We start from the raw sequence: 12,500 nt of genomic DNA on the forward strand, positions 1-12,500 counted from the left end.
AAAAAACTAAGGTTTCTGGAGAAAGAACACTAAGGTTTCTGGAGAAGGAAAATTGAGGTTACTGTAGAAAGAACGCTAAGGTTTCTGGAGAAGAAAAAAAGCTAAGGTTTCTGGAGAAAGAACACAAGAAGTTTCTAGAGAAAAGAATACTGAGGCTTCTAAAAAAAAGAGCACACAGTTTTCTTAACAAAGAACACTAATGATTCTAGAAAAGAGCACTAAGCCTTCTGGAGAAATAACCTTCAGGTTTCTGCAAAAAAAAAAAAAACAAACAGAAGGTTTACGGATAAAATCACCGGTTTCTGGAGAAAGAACACTGAGATTTCAGAAGCGATTTAAAACAACAGACTTATGTTTTTTTTTTTTTTTTTAAGAAAGGTGATACGACGCAGATGTTTCTGCAAGAACAACGTCCAGGCGAAGAATACATGAAGGAGAAACAATAAAAGTAAACTGATATTTACGAAGACAAGCGATAAAAAACTCTTATTTGTAGTCTATACTTATTCTACGTTTGAGAATAGGACGGAACGAAAATATAAACAAAGAAAATATACATATACCTGACGAATATGAAAGAACTCTCTCTCTCCCTCTAAATCAAAGACAATGAAAAATTCTCTCTCTCCCTCTAAATCGAAGACAGAAGTATTAATGTCAGGTGTGTCGAAACATGACAAATGAACAAGGATATCACGAAGACATCACAGGAAAATATGAAAATATAATAAATCATGTGGAAAGATATATGATTAATATGAAAAAAAGGAAGCATAATATTGAGACTAAAAGAGAAGACGAACAGGGTTACAGATAAAAGTCCATATCAATAAATAAATCAGTAATGGGAGGTCGCCATCAAAACACTATTTAACGTTTGATTTAAGTCACCAGGCAAGAGACCATGGAAGCCGAATGTTTAATTCATAGGGAAGAAAACGAAACGTTTAAAAGATTTTTTGACGCAAACGTTTTTTTTTTCTGGGACGCAACATCACCAAAGAACTGATACTCAATGTTTTCCCCGTAAGAGGCTAGTGCCGTCAGTGAACCTCACGCGGTGTACTGTAGGCATCACTAAAGGGTTTTTGCAGCGTCCCTTCGACCCATAGTTACACCGGCTTTTTAGCCTTTTACTTTACTTCTATCTCCATTCCCTTTCTTCGGTAACTCATCTCCTTTATTTTCCGGATTTCTTTTTATCTTGCTGTACAACTAATCAAATCCCTTCTTTTCACTGTCTCGAGCGCTGATTGGTCGAAAGCGCCCCAGTGCACAGTGCTTGGCTTGACACCCAAAATTTCATCAAATCAAGTGAATCCGCACAAGAACATACTGGTGTCACAACGACTATGGTCGGCCAACAACGTCGGAATGACGGCGCAAATACATCAGTACAGAGAGCAACTTGCTGAATCGATTTATCATTACTATTATTTATATCATTCCACCCATCCTGTCGAAGTTTCTCAAAGGTTTAATATACTTGGAGTATGAGACATTAGTAACACAGAGCAACTTGCTGAATCGATTCATACTTCGAAAACTCTTCCATTGCTAAGACACAACGTCCAAGGATAACACTTCGTAAGAGTTTATTAGGCCATAAGAACTGAAATATGAATGTTTATAAACTGCTGATAAAGTATTCAGAAACACAAAAATTGCAGAACGATGAAAGCCAAGTCTTGGGTCGTGGTAATCTCCCCTACTGAATACTCCTTTAATCTATCTACGTATGTAAGAAGTTCGCCTTAAGGGAGCACGGAACAAGGAAATTAAAAGAATGCGAAAAGAGATCCAAATATGAACAACAAGGCAAACACGAAAAAGAATCTGGAGAACGTGATGAAAAAACAGTAACGTGATATTAATGGTAAGATAGAAGAGCTAAAGAAGAAAGGGAAGAAGTATGTGTATGAGAGAGAGAGAGAGAGAGAGAGAGAGAGAGAGAGAGAGAGAGAGAGAGAGAGAGGAATTGCACATTATACAAACAAAATCGAAAGGAGGAATTCATTCAATGACAATAAATGAAAATACAAATAAAGATGAGAGAGAGAGAGAGAGAGAGAGAGAGAGGAAATGCAAATCGTACAAACAAAAACGAATGGTGGAATTCATTTAACGACAATAAATGAAAATATAAACAAAGATGAGAGAGAGAGAGAGAGAGAGAGAGAGAGAGAGAGAGAGAGAGAGAGAGAGAGAGAGGAATTGCAAATCGTACAAATACGAATGGTGGAATTCATTTAATGACAATAAATGAAAATACAAACAAAGATAAGAGAGAGAGAGAGAGAGAGAGAGAGAGAGAGAGAGAGAGAGAGAGAGAGAGAGAGAGAGAGGAAATGCAAATCGTACAAACAAAATCGAATGGTGCAATTCATTTAAGAAGAAGAAGAAGAAGAAGAAGAAGAAGAAGAAGAAGAAGAAGAAGAAGAAGAAATTAATTTTTTAAAATCCCATCAGGATCGAACCCAGGTCTTTCAGTTGAAAGACCTGGTTGCGATCCCGATGTTAGTCAGACATTGTGTGCTGATTATTTCTAAAATAATAAAAATAATAATAATAACAGAAAAAGAAGAAGAAGAAGAAGAAGAAGAAGTGAATATCACAACGTTAATAAGACAAAAGCAAGAACTGCGAAGACTACAAACAAAAGAAATAATAAAACAAAAGAAAGACGCGATCGTGTTGCAACAGCAGAAACAATAGTAGCATCAGGATTAATAGAGTATTACCGTCTCAGAAAGCCTTACGAAGGACCCCAGAAGTATATACGGTATTCTGTTCCTATCTTCTTCAAAAACTTGAATAGGAATGTCAATGATTCATATATTGTCTAATTAAGAGGAATCAGACGCAACAGGAGGAATTTGGTTACAAATGAAACCACAGGAACAGAAAAACTGACAACAGGGGGCGGGGGGCTGGTAAGAAGTGCTTCTTAATGGAAGGGAAGCCATATCTAAAGAGGAAATATTTGGTTCAAAACCGAGAGGGAAAATTATGGAAAACAAAAATGGCTAATGGTTTGTGAAGGTTTAGACATTACCCATGTGATAAATCTGACTGGGAAATAAAACTGGAAACTATAGGGATAGTAATCAGTGTTTCCTACTGGAAAGGAGGCCATATTTAAAGAGGAAACATTTGGTTCAAAATCGAAAGAAAATTATGGAAAACAAAATGGCTAATGATCTACAAAGGTTTATGAAGGTGCAGATATTAACCATGTGATAAATTTGACTGGAAAATAAAACTGGAAACTAATTAAACAGGCAAAGAATGGGGCAACAAAAGGCCCCTCTGTGGAGACCCCAGAGGAAGAGACTTGGTGCTATGAATAAAAATGAAAAACAATTCAGTCATGAATAACAGGATGGCAACAGATTCACAAAACCAAAGGAACAGGAGTCAGAAACAATACATTCGCAACGGTTCGCAAACCAGAAGGCAGGCGAGGCAGAAATGAGAAGAGATTATAGACTTATGACAAGAAATACCCTCAAACCACAACTTGGGAGTTATGAAAATATACGGGGCTAGTGCTTTCCGAAGTAGAGGGAAGGCAAGCAGAAATACAAAGAGATTTGTGGCTTGTCAGCTCCATATGGCGAGTTGGAAACATTAGGGAAGTTAGCTATTTACATAACTAAACGAGGGGTAAAACCAGTGATTGTGGGTAGGTAACAGAGGGGTTATAGGTTGAACATATGGAAGACAAGTCCCAAAATATTGTTATTATTATCACTATTATTATTTACAAAATGAACCTTATTCATGTGGAACAAGCCTACAGGGGCTATTAACTTGAAGTTTAGGCTTACAAAGAATATGGTGCTCGTTTAAAAGAAACAACAGAAAGTGACAGAAAATACAGGAAGAAGAGATCAGTTGCTAGAAAAGAAAAATGAATTTACAAATTAATAAGCAGATAAAAATGTAAGTTCCACAACACCTTAAGGAGCTAATGATAAACAAACCCAGATAGAGGCAAATATGACATTTTACCAGGGTTACTGATTACGAACAAGAGCAATAGATGGAACATTGAGCAACAACCACCAAGAAAGGACCAAAAGCCGAAACGACAGCAAGGTTATCAACAGAAAAATAAAAGCAGGGAGACCCTGTAAAAGACAGAAAGCCCTAACGAGGCGCCAGGAATATCAAGAGGCCCAACACCATAAGAATTGGCAACAAATAAGGGAAGATCAAACCGAAGGGAATGAAATGATGAGAGAGGAACTCGAGTCTTAAGGAAAGATGAAGAAACTCGGCGCATTACCATAAAAAGGGGGCACCTCTAGAGAACAAGTGCCACTGAATACAAAACACGCAAGGGAAGGGTACGACAAACATTTGCATGAATACCGACGACGCCTATTGAATACAGTAGGCCTACTGGATGTCATATTCATGGATGAGAGATAAAAAGTACGACGTCGGGAACAAAGAGCACTGAATCACATTACAGAGGTCTGTCTCACAAAAGAGGGGGCACTGGAAGACCTTTAAGAACGCAGGATTCAACAGGTAAATCAGAGAGAAGAGGAAGATTCTCAGATTAGAAGGGCTAAGGAGTTAACAATCTGCTGGATTACAGGAGGAGGAGGAGGAGGAGGAGGAGGAGGAGGAGGAGGGAGGAGGAGAGGAGGAGGAGGAGGGGAGGAGGAGGAGGAGGAGGAGGAGGAGGAGGAGGATGATTTGTGAAGACAGATCATCAAAAAAGATGTGGAAGGAAAAAGAAACACATTACCAAACGAATAAATCGCGAGGGAATTAAAAGGGAGGGAATGCTGTGTTCAAAAGTAATTGAAAAATCAAAACATACAAAAGAAAAAGAAGAGGCGACAGTACTCTTCAAGCTAAAAAAGGGACTTGGAATGTAAGCAATTAGAAGACGAAGTGAAGGATGGAAAGTGCAAAGGAGAAATTCAACTAACAGTAGAGAAGCAACTTTTGAGTGCGGGAAATATCCTGAGTAATACTGAATGGCCAAATTAAAGAAAAGGAGTAAAGGGAACGAGAAACAAATAATGGCAAAGCAAGCTAAAGAAGCAATAGAAGTAACTGGAAAGGTCTGGTTCACAGGGCAGGCCAAATGGAATAAGGTGACACTACAGCACAGAAAAGGGAAATTATAAAACCATAAGACATCACGGAGAGAGAAAAAAGAACACGTACCGAAAGGTTCAGAGAGGGAGAAAAGAAAAATGAAAATATAAAGTAAATAATCTTTCTAACCTATTACGAGTTGGAGGGCCACCCAGAAAATGGAGATGCGTTTTGAGCTCATCAAAACAACAGGAAGAGGAAAAGAATCATTTTTGTTACATTAAAATCGTAGAAACTGGACTACAGCACGTTTCGAATGTACGGGATCCAGTGACGAAGTCGAGGCACTGGGTTAAGAAATACCTTCTTCGAAGATATTTAGTTTAAATTTCCTTCGAAGGACATGTTTGCTCTGGGAAGTCATGCCAAGTTTATCCAACTTGTATCGTGATTATATTCTGGTAAGTATTCATTGGTTGAAGGAAGGTGACCTTTTTTTAAACCCGTGTGTATAAATTTGTTAAAGGAAAGTGATGTCCGGTCCCTTCCAATAAAAGTTTTTGAAAAACTAAAGACAAACTCTGGAGGGGATAGTGGTAACCATGAGGAAAAGGCAACAAGGGTTCAATAACGAAATAAATGTTGGATAAAAAGAAAAATAATGCGTAACAATCATAAGAAACAAGTAGAGGAGAATCAGGAAGACCAAACCCATACAACAAAGGCTTTCGATCCTAAGGTGAAGGAGGACGTGGGAGCGAGAACCGTGAAGAGGCGGAAGGAATTTAGGCCTAAGGAAGAACAAGTAAAAAAAATGCGCCGAAGTTTCTTCGGCGTCATCGAGTTTTCTCTACAGCGTATAATTAAGGCCACCGCAAATAGATCTATCTTTCTGTGGTCTCGGTGTAATGCTGTACGAGCCATGGCCTATGAAACTTTAACGACGGCCCGGTGGTGGCCAAAATAAAATTTCAAAAACCACTGAGGCGAGAGGGCTGCCATTTGGTATGTTTGGCGATTGGAGGGTGGATGATCAACGTACCAATTTGCATCCCTCTAGCCTCAGTAGTTTTTAAAATCTGAGGGTGGACGGAAAAAGTGCGGACGGACAGAAAAACCGCCACAATAGTTTTCTTTTCCAGAAAACTAAAAAACGAAAGGACTTTCTCACAAAGTCAACAGGTAGAGATGCTGAAGGGTTTAAACAAAAGAAAATTATGCTTTGGCAACAACCGACAGCTGAATTTCAAAACGAAACTAATGGTATGCGTTGGGGAGACATATCCCAAATGCCACACTAAACCTCGAGGCTTTGTATTTTTTCTTAACTCTCTCCACATCTAAGCCTACTGCGGGGTTGCTAACTTTATGGCTATCCAAGGTTGAAGAGGACATAGCTTTGTGTTTTTTTCTTAACTCTCTCCACATCTAAGCCTACTGCGGGGTTGCTAACTTTATGGCTATTCCAAGGTTGAAGAGGACATACCTTCTCGAATCGTGCTGACTTTGGGTGCCTTCGAAGCTGTACTGGGGGCTACGAACTCGGGGCCTTAGAACAAAGAAGGCCTCTTGCTGTTCCTAATCTCGTTAGGCCACTCTGGCTCCAAGAATGTCTACAGGCCACATATTTTCCATTAGCTCAACCATCCAACGATGACTTCCCTTTTACAAATTACTTTTACAGACCCTGTACCTTCATCTATCTTTTCAGTTCGCAGAGAATTTACAGCACTCAGTTTTCGATGACAAGCAAGGCTTGCGGACCGTACATGAACCGATAAATGGCTTCTAAATGAACCTCGTATCATTTTTGACGCGTTCTTAACATTGTATTGAATCTTCTTCTTCTTCTAGAAAGCACAATATTACAGAAATTCCTGAGGACAAAATGGCCACTCTAACGGACCCCGCCCCGCCCCCCAACCAAACCCAACGTGTTATGCTCTTTAGCAATAGCCGAGGTTTTTGATGTTCTAAACGAAGCTCATCTTAGATTTTCTACCTCACTCTATCATTCATCAGTATGAAATTTGTTGTAAGGAATGACTCAATGGCGATATTCTCTGATCCTTACTCCTTTATGATTTGACATCTCTATGGCCTTCGACAGCGAACGGCATCAGATCAGATTGGAAATACTCCCTGCTTGCGGTGGGACTCCTCTCCTCAAAAACTTATTTCTTTCGCAGATGTTGGTTCTATTTCAGATCCCTCAACACCTGCAGATGATTATAATACTCTCCACCAAACCTACTTGCCATCTCTGCCCTCAAAGAACTTAGTGAATCCATCTCATCACATCTCACAAGATGCCATTAAAAAAATCTCCCCCCAAAACATTAAAATCAACCAAGTACCGCCTTAATCGATGGTCCTCAATGTTCAGTCGTAACCATCAAACTTATTGGATGTGGTTCTCATGATGACAATCGAAATACAAAAAAAAGCAAAAAAAAAAAAATAAAGTACAAAAAGCTTGATCATAAAAAACCAATTAATCTCTTGGTTTACAAAATACGAATAATCTTCAAGGAGTGGAAAGTTAAAGAGAAGTTTAGATAAGACTGAATTTAGGGATGGTGTTGCTAGCACCAATCCGAGCTGGTAAACTAGGCATTTCTGCCCTAAAATAGCAGACTGCAGTATCTGCAAAAATACAAAACTGAGAAAAATGGCAGATATTCCCTTGCCTTACTACTGATTTTGCAGATACTGCAAATGGGAACTCCTAAATACTCGTGGAAAGCATTGAAGAATCATTCTGAAATCGCAGTAACTTGTGTATTAGTGTTTCACGAGCCCAATAGGTGGCATATCACACACTTGAAAATTTTGCAGACGCTGCAGTTTTCCATTTTAGGGCCGAATATCCCTCCTAGTTAGCAACACGGAAATTACGGGTTTTCTATCAAATTGGTTAATATTCTAAGGCATTTTTCGAGGGCAAAGCTACGAGCAACACACACTCAACAGAACATCAACGTCTATGGTGCCTGAGTCGTCAATTCCATCTTTTGCGTTGGCAAGTAAGATAATTTTTTTGTACGGAAGAAATTTTGTTACTAAACTGGAATAAATTAATTCTACGGAAACCTCACAGACAGTTTCACTATCATAATTTATTAAATTGACCATGAAATTGATCAAACCAACGGAAATTGAACCTGAAAAACTCAGGCTAAGAAATAAAAAAAACTGCGAACGAAAAAATTCTTTCATACATCAATGAAAAAGAACGAAAAAATCCGAATTAGTTTAGTTTTAATTGTGATAATACATTTCCCTTCGTACATATATAGAAAATCGAGCTCAGGAAAGAATTATTGTCAAAGTCTCCTTGGCAATACAGATCACCGCGTTCAACCAAATCCTTCTCTAGCTCAAAAATCCTATTTTCTGTGAAAACCCAGGATTATCACAGACCACGGAGAATAATAAATTTAAAGGAAATAGTTGGGTTTGACGAGGCCACCTCAATGAAGAAATTTAACCCAACGCAACGTTGTGGGACCTAAAAATAATGGCTTTAAGTGGTCATAGAAATGGTTCTGCCTTTTCTAGCTCACCTACTTTACCGAATATCCCATGGTTTAAGGTAAATATTTAGGTAATTACTGTATTTAGGTAATTTCTTAGGAGAAAGGTAGCGATATAAGGCGTCTACCGATGCAATAAACTACGAATGATGCCAAAATAAATATTATACGGCTCCTATGCATAACATTATAAGCGTCAATCATTTATTCATTAACGTAATTAGCATTCCGAGCGTAGAATTCATCCGCGCGTATATCGAACTCGAGAACGCAATGGGGGGGCGTAATCTACGGGTTTCACACGCCCTTATTGGTTCATCGCTGGAAAATGTCTGCGCGTTCTGATTGGCTATGAGGAAAATCATACGCCAATCTCCACGCCGCACCTGATCCGCCCACCAAGGAACTCCGGACATTGATTGGTTAAGTAAAGTGGCCTGGACCAATCAGAGCCTAAAGTGCAGATCGAAGCTACGTTAGCTAAGTACGGTAGAGTTTTTTTATATGAGAAACTTACTGAGAAGAAAGCAAGGGGAAGAGAAAAAGCGTAATGGAATATGATAAAATACACGGAAAAGCAAATTGAGCATAAAATATAGAGAATGAACACTTTGCATAGGTATCGAGAGGAGAAGGGAAGGCGATTTCACTGACGTAAGCACTACTCAGGATTTCAAAAATGATTCTTTGCAATGTCGACACGGAACTAGAGACCTATAAAATTACCACCTCACTGATTCTACGTTTGAAATCTAACACTGATGTCTAAAGACGGATACAAACTTATCAATCAGACTCCTAGCCATTACAGTCTACGTTTATCAGATTCTACCCTTGACATTTGAATTATCAATATTTCCTTCAAAAGAAGTCACTAATAGCCGAAAAAATAACTATAAAACAAGCTTAAGAACAAACTGTCTAGAAAATTCTAGACAATGACATTATGGCTTAAGTCACAGCGCCAATATCCATCAATATTTCCTTCAAAAGAAGTCACTAAGAGCCGAAAAAATAACTATAAAACAAGCTTAAGAACAAAATGTCTAGAAAATTCTAGACAACGACATTATGGCTTAAGTCACAGCGCCAATATCCAGGAAGTGCAAAGCCAAATGGAATTACGTCGATTTTCTTTAAACACACGTGGCACTCGTCAAATGTTCAAATATCAAACGCACACTGCTGTCGCAAGAACTCAAATCTCTAATAGGTCAAATACCAAACGGTAACTGAACATTTGCTCATTCAGCTCCTAAAAATATAACTCTTGAGACGACACCCAACATAACGCAGTGCATAAAAACTGGTATTCAAAGTAGAAAACACTTGTAAGCTATATTCAGGCACGGTCATTAGGGATCAAATCAACTACTACGCTTGCTAGAAGAACCTGTGATTCACCAATGATTCATGTTTTACCAAACAGGACCTCACGACGTGATGTTAGTTCACAAATCATTACGATGAATCATAACGACGTGAATGAACGTGAGACGGTGTTTACTTTGAAGGTGATATTCATTGAGCTCAACTCAAGAGCTGTCATTCATTTGCCATAAATGAAGTATACAGGAAAATGTTTTCACGACATCCATTTGCATTTCAATGAATAACGAAGGGATACAATTCCGTAATATCCTATTCGTATGAATAATGAAGGAATGGTTTCCAGAAAGTTCCGTTCAGAGTATTGTTGAAGGTTTCGAAATCACGGATAAAATGCCATGTCTCGCTGTAGGTACTCATTAAGTCAGTTAAAAAAAATGAAAAGTCATTTCAAAGATTAAAGACATCTTGAAAATGAGCGGAAATACGATTCTCGCCCTTATTCCAGCAGGGAGGGAGGCGCGGCCTCCCTTGCGAACAAAAGCGAGACGACGACAACATGATTCAGTGCAAAAAAGGCTCTAGGTCAGGTCGAGGTCAAAACTTGGGGGAGGATTCTACGGAGAGAGAGAGTCGACAAAAAAAAAAAAAAAAAAAAAAAAAAGGGCGAGCGATGGCTGACAAGAATTTGATGATGATGATGATGACGGCTATGATGATGATGCTCCTGATGATGATGATGATGATGATGATGATGATACTGAGGCTTGGACTCACCTGAAGAATTGGGAAGTCCTGGCGTGGAAGTGAGGTCTGCCCTCCCAGCTTCGCAATGTGTCCCCTTCTTCGGCCGCCCTCCCCACTTGTCTGTCGGAGAGGCCCCGCCCCTATCGCCTTTTCCCCGCCAATGGCGAGCCGCAGAAACCGCCCCCTCCCCCCGAATCTCTCGTTCCCCCCTCGTCGAAACAAGCCTTTTCCTATACCGCTCCCTCGCCCCGGCCCCGCCCTAAACGACCCTCCTGTTGCTACTACTACTACTACTACTACTACTGCTGCTGCCCCCGCCTCCGCTGGCGTGCCGTGGCGGCGTCCTCCTCTTCCCGCCCCCTTCCTTCTTCCGCGCCCCTCACACGTCAGATAGTTTCGGTATAAATAGAGGTCAGACGCACTGGATCGTCGTCAGTCACTGCCTGAGGTTCTCCAGAGAACAGCTTGTCGCAAAGATGGCCTTCGCTTTAGCACTTGCCCCAGCCACTCTGGTGCTGTTGGTGATTGTGGTGGTGGGCGCCGCCCTGCAAGCCGCCACCCAGGAGCGCAAGAAGAGAAAGCAACAACAGTGTGTGCCGAAAAGAGTCTCGTCCAAAGGCCGAGGAGGAGGAGCAGGAGGAGCAGGAGGAGCAGGTGGTGACGACCTGGAGATTGCCCGACCCACGACCGCACCTGGACCCACCCCGCTCCCCGTCATAGGCAACATCCATAACATGGCTAAATACGCCGAGTGCCCCTACGAAGGATTTTCCGCCCTCGGAAGAAAATACGGGAATGTGTACAAACTTTACATCGGCGGGAGCCCCGCCATCGTCGTCGGCGACTACGACGGGCTGAAGGAGGTCCTGGTGACCAAAGGGAACGTCTTTGACGCCAGGCCGAACTTCCTCCGCTTCAGAGAGTACTTCGGGGGAAACCGCGATCTATGTGAGTATGATTCAGTGGACACTTTTGAACGTACGAGGAAACTCAGGCATTGCGTCGCATTCTGTAAATCTAGAGAACTAAAGTCTTTTTCGCTAATTCTAAAGATAACATACCATTTTTCGTTACACCTGTACCCGTCAAAAACTGCAACAAAATTCACGATCCCTTATTTCAGTATGTCTAGCAACAACCGTCATCAGTCTCTTGTGTGTTGAATTTACCCTCCACAACAACCTACCTTCCACAAAATCCCACTAAGTCCGCCTGAGAACCATCTCATTGTTTACATCAAGTCTAACAGACCCTTTGAAGGCCAAGGTTTGCGGAAATGCCTGAGTTTTTACCTTTTTGCCATTTTTTTATACGCCGTCTCTCCTCTTCACCATTATCTCGTTCAAGTTTCATGTAACTCTATCCCACCAGAATTGTGTCGAATACTTTTACTACTCCTACTCCTCCTCCTCCTCCTCCTCCTCCACTCTCAGCATCAATGTCTATAATTATCGACGATTCGACGTTCATCATTCCCGAATACTCTGAGCGGAAGTCACATTCAAGCGACTTTTATCTTTCTTCTTCGTTCATCCGAAACTTATCATCATCGCGTCTAGACATCCAGGAACACCGTTACTTAAGCTGATTCTCACAAGTTAACGTTCAGGGCATTTTAGGCGTTAAAAGAACCCGCGGAATTTATTCGCCCGTCTCGGGGCACAGCTGAAAACCCACCGAAAACCGAACTGTCGCAACTTTGTCTCATCTCCGTGACTATTTTCCATCGCTGACAGAACGAGAGTACCAAAACCAGACGAATTTTCCCAAGAGCGAAAAGACGATCGGAGACGAGACCGTACGAAAATCATCGTCCATTTTCAGCGA

The 12,500-nt window shown here is 40.6% G+C and overlaps 1 protein-coding gene and 1 long non-coding RNA gene across 2 annotated transcripts in view; one reads left to right on the forward strand and one right to left on the reverse strand.

Moving 5' to 3' along the window:
• LOC136834214 (uncharacterized) overlaps nucleotides 1-12,500 on the reverse strand; it is an 83,447-nt gene that overhangs the window by 7,966 nt on the left and 62,981 nt on the right. The gene's annotated exons all lie outside the window — the stretch shown is intronic.
• LOC136834213 (cytochrome P450 307a1-like) overlaps nucleotides 11,088-12,500 on the forward strand; it is a 9,066-nt gene continuing 7,653 nt past the window's right edge. The window contains exon 1 of the mRNA XM_067096509.1: nucleotides 11,088-11,621. Within this exon, the coding sequence (XP_066952610.1) occupies nucleotides 11,150-11,621 (472 nt within the window). The 5' untranslated portion in view covers nucleotides 11,088-11,149. The remainder of the gene's footprint in view (nucleotides 11,622-12,500) is intronic.

Source organism: Macrobrachium rosenbergii, chromosome 53 (genome assembly GCF_040412425.1).
Source record: "Macrobrachium rosenbergii isolate ZJJX-2024 chromosome 53, ASM4041242v1, whole genome shotgun sequence".
In the NCBI taxonomy this organism is placed as follows: Eukaryota; Metazoa; Arthropoda; class Malacostraca; order Decapoda; family Palaemonidae; genus Macrobrachium; species Macrobrachium rosenbergii.